Source organism: Triturus cristatus, chromosome 4_2 (genome assembly GCF_964204655.1).
Source record: "Triturus cristatus chromosome 4_2, aTriCri1.1, whole genome shotgun sequence".
NCBI lineage: Eukaryota > Metazoa > Chordata > Amphibia > Caudata > Salamandridae > Triturus > Triturus cristatus.
In genome coordinates this window covers 988,636,490-988,658,089 of record NC_140586.1, presented here as the reverse complement: position 1 = coordinate 988,658,089, position 21,600 = coordinate 988,636,490, and the positions used below count along the sequence as shown (strand labels likewise).

At 44.6% G+C, this 21,600-nt stretch overlaps 1 protein-coding gene across 16 annotated transcripts in view; it reads left to right on the top strand.

The window, feature by feature from the left end:
* The window catches only part of LOC146839233 (uncharacterized), a 212,097-nt gene that overhangs the window by 174,611 nt on the left and 15,886 nt on the right, over positions 1-21,600 (top strand). For 7 of the 16 annotated variants that reach the window (XM_085603238.1, XM_085603237.1, XM_085603242.1 and 4 more), the window contains 2 exons: positions 2,874-2,929; positions 8,855-15,585. In XM_085603238.1, the coding sequence (XP_085459364.1) occupies positions 9,570-11,588 (2,019 nt within the window). In that variant the 5' untranslated portion in view covers positions 2,874-2,929; positions 8,855-9,569 and the 3' untranslated portion in view covers positions 11,589-15,585. Of the gene's footprint in view, positions 1-2,873; positions 3,015-8,854; positions 15,586-21,600 lie in introns of those variants that run through there. The other 9 variants (XM_085603248.1, XM_085603246.1, XM_085603244.1 and 6 more) reach the window with 7 other exon arrangements.

Genomic DNA, 21,600 nt, shown 5'->3' with positions numbered 1-21,600 from the left:
AAGATGAATGTGTTACTTCAGAGAGGGTCACACCGGGTGTCTTCGCTGACTCACTTCACCATCTTCTTCTGTGTGGTGAATGTGTCACATGACTTTAGAGAGGGTCACACTGGGTGTCTGCACTGACCAGCCTCACCATCTTCCTGTGTAAGATGAATGTGTCACTGCAAAGAGGGTCACACTGGGTGTCTGCACTGACTCACCTTACCAACTTCCTGTGTGAGGTGAATGTGTTACATGACTTACAGAGGGTCACACCGGGTGTCTGCACACAATTAACATAATTATCAATTAATTAATTAATATTTATTATCAACTAATTATTAATAAAAAATTCATACAAATCTGATCCGGGACAGCGCATACGCAACATTCGCACGGAGTCAGGCTGCTTTTTACGTACCAGCAAGTACGATTCGTACCGACAGCACTCCGGACGGCAATATTTTTACGGGACCCAAAAAGTGCCGGAAAAGCTAAGTACGCCACGATGCGGGAGGAAAAGGGGGCCCAGTACGCGCCGTACCCACATCCCTACACGTCCGCACCGTACCCCCAGCCCCCCCATGTATGCACCGTACCCCAGCACCCATACGTGTACGCGCCGACGCCCACCCCCGTATGTACGGTGCGTACCCCCACCCCCGTATGTACGGTGCGTACCCCCACCCCCGTATGTATGGTGGGTACCCCCACCCCCGTATGTACGGTGCGTACCCCCACCCCCGTATGTACGGTGCGTACCCCCACCCCTGTATGTACGGTGCGTACCCCCACCCCTGTACCCCCACCCCTGTATGTACTGGGGGTACGCACCGTACATACGGGGGTGGGGGTACACACCGTACATACGGGGGTGGGGGTACGCACCGTACATACGGGGGGGTGTTCGGCACATATGCTGGCACATGTGTGGACGTCACCATGGTTGCTATTGATGTTCGCTCCGTACGGTGTTTTTTCCATACGGTTGTACATTTGGACGGACGGGACGGATCGTACTTGCGCGCTCGGACTTAATTTTTACGATTTGTATGTAATAATGTATGGGGACGTGTCGGGGACTTTTCCCGATCCGAGGATGTGTCGGGGAATTTTCCCAATGCGATTCGTATGTTGTTTTTCACATACGAATCGTACTTGCAGGTTTGTACGGGACTTGTTCGATTCGTACGTAAAAAAATCCAGATACGATTCGTACGGGGAATATTTTTTACGGATCGGAATCGGCACCCAAATGTATTTAAATTAAATGTAATAACTACTAAAAATGTAACACATACATTAAAAAACATAATCAACACTTACAAAAATGTTACATCGCATACATTTAAATAAATACTAAAATACATAACACTAATTAAAAAACGATATTTTAAACAACTGTATTATTGCAAATGATATTGACATCTACATTTTAAAATTCGATATTACTTACGTTCATATCGATATTTTTACATTGATATTCTTGGCGCCGATATTTCCATGTCAAGATATTTTAAACCTGATATTCTTGCCTGTCGATTATTGCAACTCGATATTTTGTCTAAACACCAGATGAAATTGGTATGAAAGAATTACCTCATAAAGATATTCAAATCTAGCAAGAGTGGGGAAACAAAACCCAAGATTATAGAAAGTAATGATATGGCTAAGGAGATAAGGTGTATTGTATGTTTTAAATGTGGTGAAGTGGGCAATTATGCTAATGACAGAACATGTCCGGCTATTGGACAGTTTTGTAGAAACTGCAAAGTTTAAGGGCATTTTGCTAAGGTTTGCAAAAATAGAATTCACAATGTTAATAGTGGAGCCGGTAAACAGAGTCAGAGTAGAGAGGTGAGACAAGACGAAGAGCCTAATTTGGTGGAATATATACTAGGTGAACCCAAAGACAAGGACCAACATAGGGGCATATCAACAACAACCGGCGATAATTATCGCAAAGCGCACTTAGCGCTTGGATAATTATCGCCGGCTAGCGTGAATTTTTATCGCTGAGATAGCGTGCTATTAGCAACGCTTATCTCAATAGCGAGAAAAATCTACACGCTAACAGGCTAACGTGAGATTATCGCTGGAAACCCAGCGATAATCTCACGTTACCTTGTTGATAGGGACAGGCAAACTTAGCCATGATATCCTCCTTCCATAGGATATCATGCCTAAGTCTGAAAAGTAGCAGACGTAAAAAAGCAGCGTTAACCGCGGTTAGCGCTGCTTTTTTTGTCTCTAACAGGTTTAGCGACATTCTTGATAATAGGAGAAATGTCGCTTAGTGACATTTCTCCTATTATTTTACTCTGGAACGCCCCCTTTGCATCTCATTAGAGATGAAAGGGGAAGCGTAGAGTAAAAGGGTGCTAACATGCGAATTTGGCTTTTAAAGCCAAAAAAGCATAGATAAAGCCCTTGTTGATATGCCCCTAAGATCATTAGTAGGTGTAGCAGAATATTATGCTTAATTCATTCCAATTTTTCAAATAAGACTGTACACATGAGAGAATTACTAAAGATAACGCACATGTTTGACTGGAGCAATGATTGCACGTATGAATTCAGCAACTTGAAAGAATGCGTTGCCAGTGCACCCGCACCAGCACCATTGACGCCCATCGTAAGACTATCATAGCAGCAGATGCCAGCAATGTGGGTCCGGGTGCGTTGCGAATGCAAGAAAAGGATGGAAAGGGGGTAAATATAGCTTTTGCTTCAGGGCCTTCCAGTGGTGCGGAGAGTAAGGACTCAACGTCAGAAAAAGAAATTATTGTTTGCTGGTGGGCAGTTTAGTATTTTAGAAAATATGTATATGGTATGGAATTTGAAAGAAGGACAGATCATTGTCCGTTAATTGATTTATTTTTTACATGCAGGTGTTGGAGGGCTACACAAAGAGCGGCAAAACGGCAGTCAAGATTTGCATCCTCAGGTAAAATACACTCTGGGAGCCAGTGATGTCCTTGCTGCTTGTTTATCAAGGCCACCAATGCACATCAGCGATGGATTGCAGTCAGGTGATTCTGATATGGCCAGAGTAATATCCATTTATGAAATTTCGGAAGGGTGTTTAGCTGAAGATCAATGGAGGGAGGCTCGTGAAGATGGTATTGAGATGCAATTAGTGCTAAAAGACATTAAATCTAGGTGGCCAAAGAAAAATATGTTAGATGAAAATTTATTAGCATATTGGCATGTGGAGCGCGAATTGTCTGAATTTAACGGGATGTTGACATCCAGGTATGAGTAGCATGAAACAGAGGGTAAGATGTGATTTTTGGTGGCCGAGTGTGGACAGGGAGATTGAAGGCAAGGTAAGATTGTGCATAGAATGTGCAACGAATGATAAATCACAGAAAGTTTTTAAATATGAGAAAAGTCCCATGACAAGACCCAGCAGAGTTTGGGAGAGAGTATCGCTAGATATTGCAGGGCCTATGTGTTTAGTCAAATGTCCGGTGTTTTGTTTAGTTTTGATTGATCAACTGTCCTAGTGGCCGGAAGTGAAGTTTGTCAATCAGGTCACATCCGAAAGTGTAATTCTATTTTTAAAAGAAGTGTTTGAAAGAGAAGGATTCCCTAAAAGTTTAGTGATGGATAATGGGGTCCGGGAGAAGAAATGTTTTATCGATTTATGGGATTTAACATATTTGCACATCTGTATATTATCCACAAAGTAATGACATTGTGGAAAGGTGGATAAAAGTGTTGAAGGAAGGGTTGCAATTGGCCGTGGCTTCTGGTAAAGATTGTCATGAGTCCCTTAGAAAAGTGTTTTGGAGTTATCGCAATACTCCTAGGGGTGTGGTAGGAAAATCTCCATTTGAAAAGATGTGTGGAAGATCTGCTGGGTGCAACATGAAACCATGGTAGATGTTGAATGTGTTTGAGAAAATTAAAAGGTATGACACTCAGCATGGCAGTAATAGATAGAGTGGTGAAACTGCGTCCAATTCTGATTGTCAGAGTCGTAGGGCCCGATTCACAGAACTAATTTAAGACAAAGTCCTAAACTTACTACCATTTTGGTATTCACAGAAGGCACTTACTCATTTTGGTATTCACAGAAGGCACTTACTCATTTCGGTATTCACAGAAGTTAAGAGTCCTAACTTTAGGACTCCTAAATACCTTCTGTGAAGACCGAAAGCCTTAAAGTTAGGATTTTTCTCAGATTAGGAGTAGAATGCCTCGCACATTTACAACGAATGGTACTGCACTCCCTGTGATGGGGTCGACACTGTTAAGAATGCCCCGCACATTTACAACGAATGGTACTGCACTCCCTGTGTCGGGGACGACACTGTTAAGAATGCCTCGCACATTTGCAACAAATGCTACTGCACTCCCTGCGTCGGGGATGACACTGTTAAGAATGCCTCGCACATTTGCAACAAATGGTACTGCACTCCCTGTGTCGGGATGACACTGTTAAGAATGCCTTGCACATTTACAACCAATGCTACTGCACTCCCTGTGTCGGGGACGACACTGTTAAGAAGCCTCGCACATTTACAATGAATGCTACTGCACTCCCAGTGTCGGGAACTATACTTTAGGAATGCATCATAAGCATTTAAAACAAACGTTACTGCACTCCCTGTGTTGGGGACGACACTGTTAAGAATACCTCGCACATTTACAACGAATGCTACTGCACTCCCTGTGTCGGGGACGACACTGTTAAGAATACCTCGCACATTTACAATGAATGCTACTGCACTCCCAGTGTCGGGGACGATACTTTCAGGAATGCATCATAAGCATTTAAAACAAATGTTACTGCACTCCCTGTGTTGGGGACGACACTGTTAAGAATGCCTCGCACATTTACAACAAATGCTACTGCACTCCCTGCAGCGGGGCTGACACTGTTAAGAATGCCTCGCACATTTACAACGAATGCTACTGCACTCCCTGTGACGGGGACGACACTGTTAAGAATGCCTTGCACATTTACAACCAATGCTACTGCACTCCCTGTGTCGGGGACGACACTGTTAAGAATGCCTCGCACATTTACAATGAATGCTACTGCACTCCCAGTGTCGGGGACGATACTTTAGGAATGCATCATAAGCATTTAAAACAAATGTTACTGCACTCCCTGTGTTGGGGACGACACTGTTAAGAATGCCTCGTGCATGTACAACAAATGTTACTGCACTCCCTGTGTCGGGGACGACACTGTTAAGAATACCTCGCACATTTACAACGAATGCTACTGCACTCCCTGTGACGGGGACGACACTGTTAAGAATGCCTCGCACATTTACAACGAATGGTACTGCACTCCCTGTGTCGGGGATGACACTGTTAAGAATGCCTCGCACATTTGCAACAAATGGTACTGCACCCCCTGTGTCGGGATGACACTGTTAAGAATGCCTTGCACATTTACAACCAATGCTACTGCACTCCCTGTGTCGGGGACGACACTGTTAAGAAGCCTCGCACATTTACAATGAATGCTACTGCACTCCCAGTGTCGGGGACGATACTTTAGGAATGCATCATAAGCATTTAAAACAAATGCTACTGCACTCCCTGTGTTGGGGACGACACTGTTAAGAATAACTCATGTGCATATACAACAAATGCTACTGCACTCCCTGTGTCGGGGGCGACACTGTTAAGAATACCTCGCACATTTACAACGAATGCTACTGCACTCCCTGTGTCGGGGATGACACTGTTAAGAATGCCTTGCACATTTACAACAAATGCTACTGCACTCCCTGTGTCGGGGATGACACTGTTAAGAATGCCTCGCACATTTACAACAAATGCTACTGCACTGCCTGCAGCGGGGCTGACACTGTTAAGAATGCCTCGCACATTTACAATGAATGCTACTGCACTCCCTGTGACGGGGACGACACTGTTAAGAATGCCTTGCACATTTACAACCAATGCTACTTCACTCCCTGTGTCGGGGACGACACTGTTAAGAATGCCTCGCACATTTACAATGAATGCTACTGCACTCCCAGTGTCGGGGACGATACTTTAGGAATGCATCATAAGCATTTAAAACAAATGTTACTGCACTCCCTGTGTTGGGGACGACACTGTTAAGAATGCCTCGTGCATGTACAACAAATGTTACTGCACTCCCTGTGTCGGGGACGACACTGTTAAGAATGCCTCGCACATTTACAATGAATGCTACTGCACTCCCTGTGTCGGGGATGACACTGTTAAGAATGCCTCGCACATTTACAATGAATGCTACTGCACTCCCAGTGTCGGGGACGATACTTTAGGAATGCATCATAAGCATTTAAAACAAATGTTACTGCACTCCCTGTGTTGGGGACGACACTGTTAAGAATGCCTTGCACATTTACAACCAATGCTACTGCACTCCCTGTGTCGGGGACGACACTGTTAAGAATGCCTCGCACATTTACAATGAATGCTACTGCACTCCCAGTGTCGGGGACGATACTTTAGGAATGCATCATAAGCATTTAAAACAAATGTTACTGCACTCCCTGTGTTGGGGACGACACTGTTAAGAATGCCTCGTGCATGTACAACAAATGTTACTGCACTCCCTGTTTCGGGCACTACACTGTTAAGAATGCATCATGAGCATTTAAAACAAGCGTTTCTGCACTCCCTGTGTGGAGGAAGGCACTGTTAATAATGCATCATGAGCATTTACAACAAATATTACTGCACTCCCTGTGTCGGGGACAACACTTTGATACCCACGCTCTTAGCGTTCACTTTCAAAAACCTGCTTCCTTTTTAAAACTGTTGTTGTATTGAATTCGTATGCATTTTTAAAACTTGCTTATTGCGCACTTACACGCGCAGCAGGACCAGCTGCTGCTGGCTGTCACGCCTACTCGGGAGCCAATCAGAGTGTAGGTGGGGCGGAGCTAAGGCTGCCACCGGCTATTTCATGCCGGTCACAGCGCGGGAGAGCAGAGGACGTGCCGGCGGCGTGCCGAAGGCACACCGAAGGCAAGCCCGTCTGTGCCCGTCTGCGGTCGTTCGGGGCCTGGGGTCTGTTATTATGCCCAAAATAAAATTAGCCACAGCGCTTCTGAGCTGATAGCGCTGCACAAACTTTCTACCAAACTTAATCTCCTCACTTATTCTAGTTTGACTGCACAGGGGATCTTAGCGTCCAGAGCAGTTTTTCTGAACTTTGTGGTACTCACAGAGTGGTTCTTCCTCAGACTCAGAGTGCAATGGCGCTCGGAAGCTCTCTGTTATATACTTGAACACCCGCTCAATGGTTAAGCACCAGATGGACATTTTCCTGTTGCTTAAATTCGAGCAGCCAGACTTTCACTGAAACCTGGCTATCTCAGGAATCATCCCCAGATATTCTTGCTGCACTCCCTTTGGATTACCACATCATCCAAGCCAACCGTCCCCAGGGGAAAGTTGGAGGAGTAGCTATTATCACACGTCACGATTGGTGTGGGTCTCCCTTCCATTTTTGCTGTTGCCTCATGTGTTTTTGCTGGTGTTAGATGCTTTGGGCACTGTGCCACTGATGTCCAGTGCCACAGTGCAAGTGCTCCTTATTGTAAATTGATGTATGGATTAGTGATTCCATGATTGTCTGGTTTGGTTTACCTGCCAGACCCTAGCACAGTGCACCAGGAGTGCCCAGGAATTGTAATCCAAATGCTCCTGATGGGCTTGCAGCACTGATTGAGCCACCCACAGAAGCAGCCTGTAAAAGTGTGTCTAAGGCCTCCCATTGCAGAGCCGGTGTGCAGTCTGGTACTGCCCTGCTGACTGGGCAAGTGCACCCACTTGCCAGTCCCTAAACCTTCCCTTTTCTTCTTGTCAGACACCCCTATGGTAGGCCCAAGGGCAGGGTTCATTGTAGGTATAAGGTAGGACATGCCCTGTTGTGAGTGGCATGTCCTAATAGTGAAATACAGCCATTTTCGTTTTTCACTATTGCAAGGCTACCTGTTCTCCATAGGCCAGAATGGGCAGTTAGATTATTACATCTTATAATCCTAACTGACTCAGGAAAAGCAGTCGAAATTCGAGTTTAGTATGCCTGAACTCAGAATGATAAAATGCATCTTTTAGTGAAGCTGACTTTAACATTCTGTGTTTGAAAATACCACTTTTAAAAAGTAGGTATTTTCTTGTCTAACTATCCAGGCCTGCCTCTGCTAGGTTGTGTATTCTTGTCTGGAGTTTGAGTGACAGGGCTGGGGGATTCCAAGAGACAGGATGAGTCAGCCCAGTGGTGAATAGAGAGATCTGCATCTAGATGGGTGGGAGTGTTAAAAGATTGCAGGAATCTGTTAGCATGAGCTGAGAGCCAACCACCCAAGGTTTCTCACGCTAAACCCAATTTACCGAATACAGTAGATTGGGTTTAGCGTGAGAAAACTGCGCCCTTTTAAACTAGACACGAGGAAGGAGAAAGGCTTTCATTTCTCCTTCCTTTTCCAACTTTGCATGCGTGCTGCACTGTGCAACACGCATACAAAGCGGGAAAATCTTTTCCTCGTGTCTGTCATAGTATTTTGTACAGGAAGGGTGTCTTTCCTGTACAAAACCTATGCTGGACTCACACACACACACACACACACACCCTACGCTCTGGTGCTAAGGTGTCGCTTAGGGCCGCTGTAATCAGTGCCGGCGCAAGGGAAATGGAAGGAGAGAGCCATATCTGTGAAAATATGGTGTTCTCCTGCTTCCTCCCTGTCACGCAGCGCAGCCTCGCGGGGTTGGGGGCTGCGCTGCATTGCGTGGAGATTTTGTAAATCTCCCCCGAAATGTCTTTTCCAACAAGTTAAACATTGTGAATTCTCATTCCATTATGTTTCAATTTAGTAATTTTAAATATCTTTACATCCAACAGAAAACAAGCCTTGACTGTATGAAATGACCATCAATAATGAAGCGAATGCTGTAAATCTTCAATAATAGCAGAAATAATGAGCTACAGTATTCAGGAAAACATCAGCGCAGTCGGCGACAGAGAAACCTGCACACAAACTGACAGATCCCGGATGAAGCATCGTGGGCAGTTCAGTGATTGTAAGTCTTTGCTGTGCACCTCCACGCCACAAGACGAAGAAATGACCTTAGGAAAATTAAGGCAACAACAATAACAAACCGCCTCCTGTATAAACAAGTGTCCAACACCAGCTTTGATCATGGGATCGGTGTGATGTGATTACCGCAGTGCTCTGTTTTATAATATGATGACAAACCATCATTCCGTGCTCTAGGTGAATTGTAAACTCTTTCTGGATAACTCACAACAACCAGAGAAAAGCACAACAGAGCAGAGCCGGACAACTGACGGGTAAAGGAAAGAGGAGTTCTTATATCTCCAATACAACAGACTGTCCCAATTTGCACCGGCCAGAAGGAAGATACATCTTTACCCGCAAGCGTGCCTAGCCATAATCCAATCTAAAGGCACAATCGCCTACAAAGACACCTTCTACGTATTAGGAGTGTGGCAAATATTTAATGGCTATTGCTTTCTATTGTTAAAACAGAAATCAAACGTGCAAATACTGCACTCATATAAAGTGTGTGAGAAAAACACGAGTGCTTTATCAGCCATGTTGGCCCATCAGGAAATGCAGTCATGGGATGTAGACAAATATATACCCGACCCACAGACACTAACCAAGAAAGAAGAATCATACGCATGCAGCAAGAGCTTTAGTTACTCATCTCTACTCAAGCTTCATCAGCACACGTACACAGGACAAAAACCATTCAAGTGCAGTGAATGTGTAAAGAGCTTTAGTAAGTTATCAAACTTCCAAACACATCAGCGAATACACACAGGGGAAAAACCATTCAAGTGCAGTGAATGTCTAAAGAGCTTTAGTCATTTATCAAGCCTCCAAACACATCAGCGAACACATACTGGGGGAAAGCCATTCAAGTGCACTGAATGTGCAAAGTGCTTTAGTGCGTTATCAAGCCTTCAAACACATAAGCGAATCCACACAGGGGAAAAACCCTATCATTGTAGTGAATGTGACAGTAGTTTTAGTTACTCTTCAGCATTAAGGGATCATCAGCGAACACACACAGGAGAAAAACCATTCAAGTGCAATGAATGTGCAAAGTGCTTTAGTCAATTATCACCGCTACAAAGTCATCAGCGAACACACACAGGAGAAAAACCATTCAAGTGCAGTGAATGTGCAAAGTGCTTTAGTCAGTTATCAAGCCTTCGAAGTCATAAGCGAACTCACACAGGAGAAAAACCATTTAAGTGCAATGACTGTGTAAAGTGCTTTAGTCAATTATTAGACCTGCAAAGACATCAGCGAACACACGAGTGGAAAAAGCCATTCAAGTGCAATGAATGTGGGAAGAGCTTTAGTCGATTATCAGAGCTACAAAGTCATCAGCGAACACACACAGGGGAAAAACCATTCAAGTGCAGTGAATGTGCAAAGTGCTTTAGTGCGTTATCAAGCCTTCAAACACATCAGCGAATACACACAGGGGAAAAACCCTATCATTGTAGTGAATGTGACAGTAGTTTTGGTCACTCTTTTGCATTAAGGAGTCATCAGCGAACACACACAGGAGAAAAACCATTTAAGTGCAATGAATGTGCAAAGTGCTTTAGTCAATTATCACCGCTACAAAGTCATCAGCGAACACACACAGGAGAAAAACCATTTAAGTGCAGTGAATGTGCAAAGTGCTTTAGTGCGTTATCAAGCCTTCGAAGTCATCTGCGAACACACACGGGGGAAAAACCTTATCATTGTAGTGAATGTAACAGTAGTTTTTCCGGCTCTTCAACATTTAGGTATCATCAGCGAACTCACACAGGAGAAAAACCATTTAAGTGCAATGAATGTGTAAAGAGCTTTAGTCGATTATCAGGGCTACAAAGTCATCTGCGAACACACACAGGGGAAAAACCATTCAAGTGCAATGAATGTGCAAAGTGCTTTAGTCAATTATCACAGCTACAAACTCATCAGCAAACACACACAGGAGAAAAACCATTCAAGTGCAATGAATGTGCAAAGTGCTTTAGTCAGTTATCAAACCTTCGAAGTCATCTGCGAACACACACGGGGGAAAAACCCTATCATTGTAGTGAATGTGACAGTAGTTTTAGTTACTTTTCAGCATTAAGGTATCATCAGCGAACTCACACAGGAGAAAAACCATTTAAGTGCAATGAATGTGTAAAGAGCTTTAGTCGATTATCAGGGCTACAAAGTCATCTGCGAACACACACAGGGGAAAAACCATTCAAGTGCCATGAATGTGTAAAGAGCTTTAGTCAATTATCAGCCCTGCAAAGACATCAGCGAACACACAAGGGGGAAAAGCCATTCAAGTGCAGTGAATGTGGGAAGTGCTTTAGTCAGTTATCAAACCTTCGAAGTCATCTGCGAACACACACGGGGGAAAAACCCTATCATTGTAGTGAATGTGACAGTAGTTTTAGTTACTTTTCAGCATTAAGGTATCATCAGCGAACTCACACAGGAGAAAAACCATTTAAGTGCAATGAATGTGTAAAGAGCTTTAGTCGATTATCAGAGCTACAAAGTCATCAGCGAACACACACAGGGGAAAACAGAGAAGGGCACTGAAAGTGTGAAGGGTTTTTGTCAATTTTCGATCCTACACAGCCCTCAGTGAATGCACTCCTTAATTTAACTCACATGGAAATAATCCTAGAGATGTAGAGATTCTGGAAAGAACTTAAGTACATCAAAAATAATATTGACCCATCTGAAGACATAGACAAGAGCAGAACAGTGCAGTTATTGTGAGAGGAATGAATTACGGAAAAAGATCAAATTCAAATTATGTGGGACATTGAAATACCAGGTGATAGAAGACCCGACTAGCAGTAAAGAAGAAAAACAGATAACAGTATTCGCAGCATTATAAAAGTGTTTGTTTCCAGAGACTGTTCACTTCCGTACACATAGCAAAGCAACATGATGCACCAGGATACACAGTGGGAGGCAAGCACAATGTGGACTAAAAGAAAAGAAACATTCTTTATTTTTATTTGGTAAAGAAGATATACAAAAAATAACATTCAATCACACCTGTGGGACCTGGCCCTTTTTGCAGGGTCATCCCTGAACTTTTTGCCATCCTCCTCTATTTTTTCTGACCTGTTGTTGGCTGTTTTTTGACTCTGGGCACTTTACCACTGCTGATCAGTGCTAAAGTGCATATGCTCTCCCTATTATAAATTGATGTATGGATTAGTGATTCCATGATTGGGTATATTTGGTTTACTGTCAGACCCCAGTAAAGTGCACCAGGAGTGCCCAGGGCTTGTAAATCCAAATGCCGCTGGTGGGCTCGCAGCACTGGTTGTGCCACCCACAGAAGCGGCCTTGTAAAATGTGTCTAAGGTCTGCCACTGCAAAACCTGCGTGCAGTCTGGTACTGTCATGCTGACTGGGCAAGTGCACCCACTTGCCAGTCCCTAAACCTTCCCTTTTCTTCATCTCAGACACCCCTATGGTAGGCCCACGGGCAGGGTGCATTGTAAGCAAAAGGTTGGACAAGCCCTGATGTGTGTGGAATGTCCTACTAGTGAATTCCAGCCATTTACGTTTTTCACTATTGCAAGGCTACCTGTTCCCATAGGCCAGAATGGGCTGTTAGAATTGTTACATTCTATGATCCTAACCGACCCAGGGAACATGGTAGAAATTCGAGTTTAGTATGCCTGAACTCAGAATGATAAAATACATCTTTCAGTAAAGATTATTTTAATATTCTGTGTTTGCAAATACCACTTTTCGAAAGCTGGCATTTGCTTGCCTAACCATTTCAGGCCGCCTTTGCAATGATGTGTATCTGCTGTCTGGTTTCTGTGAGTGACAGGGCTGGGGGATTCCAGAGGGCAGGGCTAGGTAGCCCGGTGGTGAATAGAGAGATTTACCTCCAGATGGGTAGGAGGAGTGCCCCTGGACTCTGAATAGGGCTGTGCTCTGCCACCACAATGCTGGCTCCACCTCCTGTGGAGCGTCTGATGTCTCTGCCCTGCACCCTGAATGGAAAGTCAGAGACATGTCAACAAAGTGCTCAAGAACTGGTTCTGGCTGGGCAAAGGCCCCTCTTCCCCAGAGGAACAAAGGGATTAGGGGTATAAGTATTGGGACCCTGCTGCCAAGAAATTAGATCCAGATATGCCAAGAAGAAACCTCTGCCTGAAAAGAAGGAACTGGGAAAGCTGAAGGAGGAATACTGTCCCTGACCTGGGGGATTGGCCTGCAGTGGTTGCCTTGCTGCTGAAGGAGAGGAGAAAGACTGAAAGACTTTATTTTTTTATAATTTATGCCAAAGATCTCCAAGGGCTTGTGAGTGAGCTTGCCCCCTGAACGAAGTCCCAGGACCAGTGGACTTCACCCGCCTTGAGGAGAGCTGCTGGAAACGCTGTTCTCCCTGTAGCGCTGAGGCAGGGAGCTGTGTGAACCTCGTAGGATCTACTAGAACTCGGTGAAACCCCGTGCCAAGCCGTCCGCCTCAAGCAACGCGACTCAGAGCCCAACGATCCGCACAACTGCCGTCTACGAACCGTCACTCGCACCGTGACGGGGGACCACGCACCGCATTTCGTTTCACCCCCTTCGAGCCGCACTGATCGCCGCGCACCCTGCCGCCGATGTCAAACCTGCAATCGCGCTGACAGGTGGGGTATGCCTCGCCCCGCGCTTAAGGGCTGACAAACGCCCACTCCCAAGGTACGGCTCGTACGCCACAATGTCCAAAGATCGCACCGCACCAGGCACCGTCCCCTCAAGCAACGCCACTCTGAGCCCAACGACCCGCACAAGCGCCGTCAACGAGCCGTAGCTCACACCGTGACAGGAGGACATCGCCACGTGCAACGCTTTCTTTCACATCGTTCCGTCCGTACCGGACACATCCAAGTAAGGTACTGTGAACAACTCGCCCTGCCTTTGTGTGCACATCGGACCGAAGCGTCTGCTGCGCCGGTAAGACTCTTCTGGGCCTTTTCCATCACCGGGAAAGCCAAACAAAGGGTGTGAAGCGCACAGGTCTCTAAGATAAGCATTCTTAAAACCAGAACTCGTTATTGCTGATAGTATTGTGGATTATTTTTGCCGTTATATGGTCTTGTGCTAAGTCTTATATAAAAACTAAACTATTTTTGATAAATACGAGCGTGGTGTCCATTTGTGATATTGTCACTAAGTTACTGTATGTGGTCACAAATGCTTAACCTACAAGGCCTCTGAAATAAGCCTTGACTGCTCGCGCCAAGCTACCTACAGGGTGAGCAGGGGTTATTTTGAGAAGGTAATCCCCTTGTCCTGACTGGAGGAGAGGGTCCCTGCCTGTCACAAGTACCAACCTGTGCCAACCGGAGACCCCCAAATCTAACAGCACCTGATCACACTACCTGTAAAAGCAACACTGAACAACACTGGATCTAACAACGGTACTTTCAACTAACGTGTCGGATTAGTGATAAAACCTATAAACCCAACACACCCAGAGTGAACATGTTGTCAGGGCTCTGGAGATGAAAGCTTCATTGGTAAAATGTATGTATTACTATTGACAAATGCCACTGCAGTATATGTAATGAACTAAAGTGAAGCACAGGTGTTCATGAAATAACCTATTGTTAGATATAAAAGAGCATATACCTTGTTTTTAAGTAACGTTTGCTGCATCTTTTACAGACTGTTATCGGTTGATGGATCAGCTCGTGCCTCGGGCCTTATATCTAAGTGTGACCCGTGGCTCCTCTCCAACTTGGCTCTCCCTATTAATTAAGTCACTTGCCAAACTCTTCTTTTGACCAGAATTGAGCCACTGTAAGCAGCAGACTCTGGTTGAAGAATGTGGTGAAACAGCGAAATCCCACATCAAAAGCTGATATGTGCCAGGACAATCCGTTGCACTCCCAGCAACTCGTCTTCCACCCTGATCGTCCCTTGGTCTCAAATGTTCTGAAGGATTTGTCGTATGAATGCCAGAAGTGGCAGTGACATTCATGAAGCTAAAGCTAACAGGAGTGTGTGGGAGATAGAGAGGGGTAGAGATAAAGAGAGCGAGAGAGACAAAGAAAAGAGGAGAAAAAGAAAGAGAAATGGAAGGGTGGGAACGGCGGGTGATTTGTATTCACCTAAAAATAGAAGAAGCAGCCGAATATATGTCAATGTGTGACATCATCAGAGAAACAGGCTGAATACCTGTGAATTTATATATTTATTTTTAATACCTATAGACCCCTGTCATGCCAATAAACAGGGCACAAGTAAGAAATAGTGAAGGAGCCCATTATCATATGCAAATCACAATGACGTCACATGTAGTGACGTCACAAGAAGTGATGTCAGGCCCTTATAATAATGTTCACATGAAAGGTTGACGGCCTGTTTTAAAAATATAACACAAGAAACATAAAATAATGTAAAAAGAAGTTTTTGGTCTCAGTTTTTATACATCATGTGTTTTTCCCACTATCAGTTTGTAACTAAATTCAAAATGACTAAAAGTGCAAATATCTTTAAACTGATATGTGGAACTTGGAAATTACATTTTTAAACAGTTTTCAGCGAATAAATAAAATGTGCTTTTAACTTGCGTTTGTTTCCTGACGTTGTTCTTTATCCAGCCCCTAAGCCCCAAAGTGTTTCACATTTACAGTGTATTCAGCAACAGAAGGGCTAATATTGTCAGGTTCTCTGTTCCGCTCTTGCGCCACTCACACAAATAAATAAAGGGGACGCTGCTAGTGAGATGGATAGTTACAAACACTCTCATGCCTGTGTCTGCAGATGCAAATAACAAAGTACAATTCCCAGTCGCAGGCTATGGAGCTAGGTGGAACTGGGACCCCATCAAACTGTGTCGACCCCCGACTTGTGCCGTGCTGATAAAGCAATCGTGAATTTGAGTAATTTACGATGAATTGAAATGAGAGAAAGAGAAGAAGAGAGCGAGGTGCAGGATATATTAACGAAAATGAAAAAAGAGACACAAGACTTTACCCTGTTCTGTGTACAAGCATTTTACGCAAACAAGTTGTGCTGTGCATTGTGAACAGGATGTCACCCCCCTTTGTATGTAAATGAGCTTCTGTAACCAGACACCCTAGGCTCCCATCTCTTCTAGCGCGGATGATAATGGGAGCACTGTAAGGTAATCACAAACAAGGGCTATATTGAGAACTAATCGGCTTCCAGGTCACACATCTGTGGTTATGTAGTTCTTTATTAGTTTTGTTAATTTACTTTAATTTGCAGCAATTCTCCAGGTTATTTTTTCTAAGTATATCGCTTTATATCGCTCTTTCCTCTCCATCAGTTAAACGTGAGGTTTGATGTAGGACTTGTTGTCAGTGTCCCTAGACCATGTCCCAATCCCTTTGTCCTTGATTTGTCGGCATGTGTTTTGTCCACACACTGGTCTAGGATGGGACTTCTCAAGGTAGAAGGCGCTGTAATAGGAATAATAAATCAGACATATATGAAATTGTATGTACACAAATGTGTGCCTTTCAGCTATCAGGCACCACCAGACTCACATCTACACATGTAATTGAGCACCAGACTAAAGTGACTCCTCCCTGTATAAATATGCGCCATCAGTAATCGGGCTGATGGTTCCGCTGATGCGCACAGCAAATAAAGTTTCTGGGATTGCGCACATTGGCCTAAATTTTAGTTGCTGAAGTTTCACGCAGTTTCTCTGATGCGCACAGCTTATGAGGTTTGTAGATATTGCGCACTGTAGGCAGATCACTGAAGTTCACCCTTAAGTAGTAACTAGGTCAAACATGCATAGTACGTACATCATGCAAAATGTCACTGCTCCTCCCTTCTTGTTGACATCTCCAGGAGTTCCTCCTCTCTCGTGGCTGAAGTGGAAGAAGGTTTTCACACATTATGCTCGTGTCTGTGGCACTTCCTTAAGCGCAGAGAGGAAAGCCTCATGGTTAATGCATTGTTTGGGCTCTGAGGAACAAGAATTCTTGGAACACCTTCCTGAGCTCTCTGATAGTGGCTCCGCCACTCTTAATGAATACGAGATCTTCATCAAAAAGTTGGACTTGCACTACCTCCCCAAAGTGAGTCCTGTCCTTGAACGATATCACTTCGGGAGAAGGATGCAGAGGCAGGATGAGTCGCTCGAACAGTACATAACTACCTTGCGCAAATTGGCTTCCACGTGCAATTTTGGTGCAGCTTTAGAGGAGCATTTTATGTTGGGATGCGCCCTCGACAAAACCAGAGACCCCCTGTGGCAAAAAGACACGCCATCGCTTCAAGAAGTGCTGACCATAGCCAAAAGTCACGAGCATTCAAAAGCGTGTGTTGATATTATACGCAAAAACAGTTCAGGTGATAAAAAGAAGAACATTAATGTCAAGGTGCTGGTGGATAGATTAGTTGAACCCAAATCGAGCACCACTTCAAAGCTCTTTACCACAAAGAATTTTCAGGGGAAGTGTTTCAGGTGTGGCAACCCTGGCCATAAGCCAACTTTAAAGACTGCCCAGGCTGGAAGGACGTGCAAAACTTGTGAAAGGAAAACTCACGTCTCAAAGAGCTGCAGAATGGGCAACGAGCATAAAAATGTCAGGGAAGTTGATCTTTATGAAGAAGATTTGGAAGGAATCAATATTCTCCCAGTCACAGGGAATGCTAGTGATGGCCCTCAGGAGCTAGTTTTGATCAAATGATGCTCCTGTGAGCATGCTCGTCGACTCTGGGGCCAAGGTAAGACTAGTCCCCAAAACATTTAATGAGCATAATCTGCTGGGCAAAGTCACCTTGTTGAAGCCTGACATTAGACAACAAGGTTAAGGTGGAGTGACTATTGAGTTGCCGGGTTATTTCTGGGGCACAATTGACTTCAAAGGGAGAGTCATCCCTGGTAAAATCTGTGTCTCGATGAAGCGGGACTCGCTCAGAAGTTGGTTCCATCAACATGATCTTCATATCTGCCTTGATCCCAATGAGATCTGTCTGCCTAAAAGAATTACCACCAGTTATGGTTTTTAATAATGCTAATCGAAACTGGATCAAGGAATTCCCTGAGATCTTTGCTAATGAACTGGGTTTGTCTAAAAAATTATTTACATTAGATAAAGGTCAAATCTAACGCTGTTCCAAAAACAGTTAAGGTCCGAAATACACCTCTGTTAGTAAGGGAGAGCATGAAAGTTGAATTAGACAATCTCTTTGTCAAGTGCATCATTCAAGAAGTTGAAGCAACAGAGTGGGTCTCTCCTGTTGATATGGCCCACAAGCCAATGGGGAGGCCAGGCTCTGTGTCGGCTCGAGGGAGCTCAACAAAGCAGTTATTGTTGAGCATTACCGTATTGAAGAAGTTACGAGATGCTTACCTCACCCTTAGGGCTGACCAGTGCAAATTTGATGTCAAAGAAATAGAGTACACAGGGCATTTTGCGTCTAACAATATCCTGGCAGACTGTCTGTCAAGGCTCGGGGGTGAGGAGTGTGAAACGACAGATGATGTTGAGTGGTTTGGAGGTGAAGAACTGGAAGAAGGAATTAATGTGTGTGTGATTAGTAAAGGGTTGATTTCTGAGACTGAGTGGAGGGAACCTCACATGAACGATTTAGACTTGCAGAAAGTCCTAACCATGGTTAGTGGTTGGTGTGAGAAGAAGGACTGTGAAGAGGTCCTCAAAGGCTATGGGCAAGTTAGGGAAGATCTGGCGCTGGAGGATGGTCTCCTCATGAGTGGTCGTAAGTTGCTTGCACCCCTTGCACTAAGGTATACGCTAGTAAAGAGTGCTCTTGCCTTGCACATGGGCATTGTCAAGACAAAGAAAATAATGAGGGAAGCATACTGGTGGCCTGTCACAGATGTACATGTAGAGAGGTTGGTGCGTGAATGTGCTGAATGTGCGTGTTGTGACGATATTGAAGTGCAGGACGCAACCCATGGTTATTAGGGAACAGGCTACTGGTCCATGGACGGACATTTCTATCGATATTTTAGGACCTGTGTAGTTGAAGACTGGGGATCACTATTTGATCGTTTGTATTGATATGTTTTTCTGTTGGCCTGATATCAAGGTGGTTGATTCCGTTGAGTCTGGTGTAGTGATTGAGTTTCTAGAAGAGTTATTTGAACGTGAGGGTTTCCAGTTAACACTCTTGTCAGACAATGGTGTTCAGTTCGAATCACTGACAGAATATCGATGTCAAAAATATCGGATCCGAAATATCGATGTCAAGAATATCGAAGACCTATCTACATTATGGAAAGTACAAAAATATCTACACAAAAATATTGTTATCAAAAATATTATTAAAAATATCGGGTTTTTTACGTTAAAAAATAATGTAAAATTAAGTAAATAATAGATATATTTAAAATAAACATAGTTACAAATATGTTTAAAATTATAAGTAATACATATAATGTAAAAACAATTAAACATAAAATATAATATATATACTTACTTCATAATATTTACAACTAAGGGGTCGATTCTGATCTTGGTCGGAAAGCTCACCGAAAGCTGTCCATAGCCTTACCTTACGAGCGAATCGTTCCAGGAGCCGGACCGTCCGGGCGAAGAAGTACGATAGGGAAATGTGCCAAATTCCCGACCGACACGTACGTTCCGACTCCATCCACAATTTCCATACGAGCCGGATCCGTAAACGCCCAATCGGTCGCACAGAACCATTTTCACTGCATTTTCTGGGCAGACAAGTTCGATGCGTAGTTCCTACGGGCCGAACGGGTCACCACGTCCAGCACATCACAGCATCCGGGAACGCTGCATATCGGGTACGATTCGCGTCAGAACACAATCCACGGCTACGAGACGGACCAGCTAGCAATGGGTATGAGACGGAGCAACAAGCAGCGTGTACGAGACGAACACATCATGAATCCAATCGCGCAGGTCATACCAGTACTGTACGTCTATGACTGGATCAGGAACAGACGCGAACGGCACAGACGGTAAGTCAGACACCCACCACACAAACAAATGACACATACCCACCAAATGTCACACACACCCAGGGGGTCCATATTCTATACACTAGCAACAGGCCACGATAGGGGTTGCATGGCTATCACTACTGCCACCCCCACTCATAGGGGACCTGTTGCCTATCACTACTACCACCCCCACTCATAGGAGACTTGTTGCTAATCACTACTACCACCCCCACTCATATGGGATATGTTGCCTATCACTACTGCCATCCCCACTCATAGGGGGTATGTTGCTTATCACTACAACCACCCCCACACATAGGGGACTTGTTGCTTATCACTACCACCACCCCCACTCATATGGGGTATGTTGCCTATCACTACTACCACCCCCACACATAGGGGACTTGTTGCTTATCACTTCTACCACCCCCACTCATAGGGGACTTGTTGCTTATCACTACTACCACCCCCACACAAAGGGGACATGTTGCTTATCACTACTACCACCCCCACACAAAGGGGACATGTTGCTTATCACTACTACCACCCCCACTCATATGGGGTATGTTGCCTATCACTACTACCTCCCTCACTCATATGGGGTATGTTGCATATCACTACTACCTCCCTCACTCATATGGGGTATGTTGCTTATCACTACTACCACCCCCACACATAGGGGACTTGTTGCCTATCACTAATACCACCCCTACTCATAGGGTGCTGTGTGACTATCACTATGAACACCCCCACTCATAGGGGACCTGTTGCCTATCACTACTGCCGCCCCCACTTATAGGGGACCTGTTGCCCATCATTACTGCCACCCCCACTCATAGGGGGCATGATGTCTATTACTACTGCCACCCCCACTCATAGGGAACCTGTTGCCCATCATCCCTGCCACCCCCACTCATAGGGAACCTGTTGCCCATTATCCCTGCCATCCCCACTCATAGGGGACCTGTTGCCCATCACCCCTGCCAACCCCACCCATTGGATGGATGATGCGCCACACTTCCATCATATACCAACATTAGGTATGTCAGCAAAATATATCCCCCTAACATCATGACAACAGTGTGTAGTCTGTGACAAATGCCCACACCAGTGAATATGACTTCGAACATACAATGTAACTCCCATCACATGTGTGATCAAAAACTGAGTATGGCCTACACAAGGCAAGCATCACTATAGCACTGTGTCAATGTAAAAATTACACCCCCTCACTGTGTAGAACAAAAGTTAAGTGTGGGGTTCCAAACTGCAGCAAATGTCGAGCATTGTGGTGATGGGGTCTAAACCGCCCATCATCCCAGTGACCAAAAGGTAAGTGTCATCATGGTAAAAGCTGCAAATGCCAAACAGCATGTATGATTCCTGGTCCCAACACATGAAACACTTTTGTGGCAAAGTAGTGGTTGTGCCCCATACCCACAGAGATGTGGTGAGGCTAAAAGTGCTGTGAAAACCTAACATACTCTTGGCCATGTACAGACAAGCACCACCCATGGGGGCTGACATTGCATACAGTGTACAATGACACAAAAGCAGAAGTGACCATCATATGCATACACACATCTCAAAAATAGACACACAAATCAATACACCCTGTGTAGACTGTAGGTGTCAGCTCACAAACTCACATTCCATGCCAGCAAT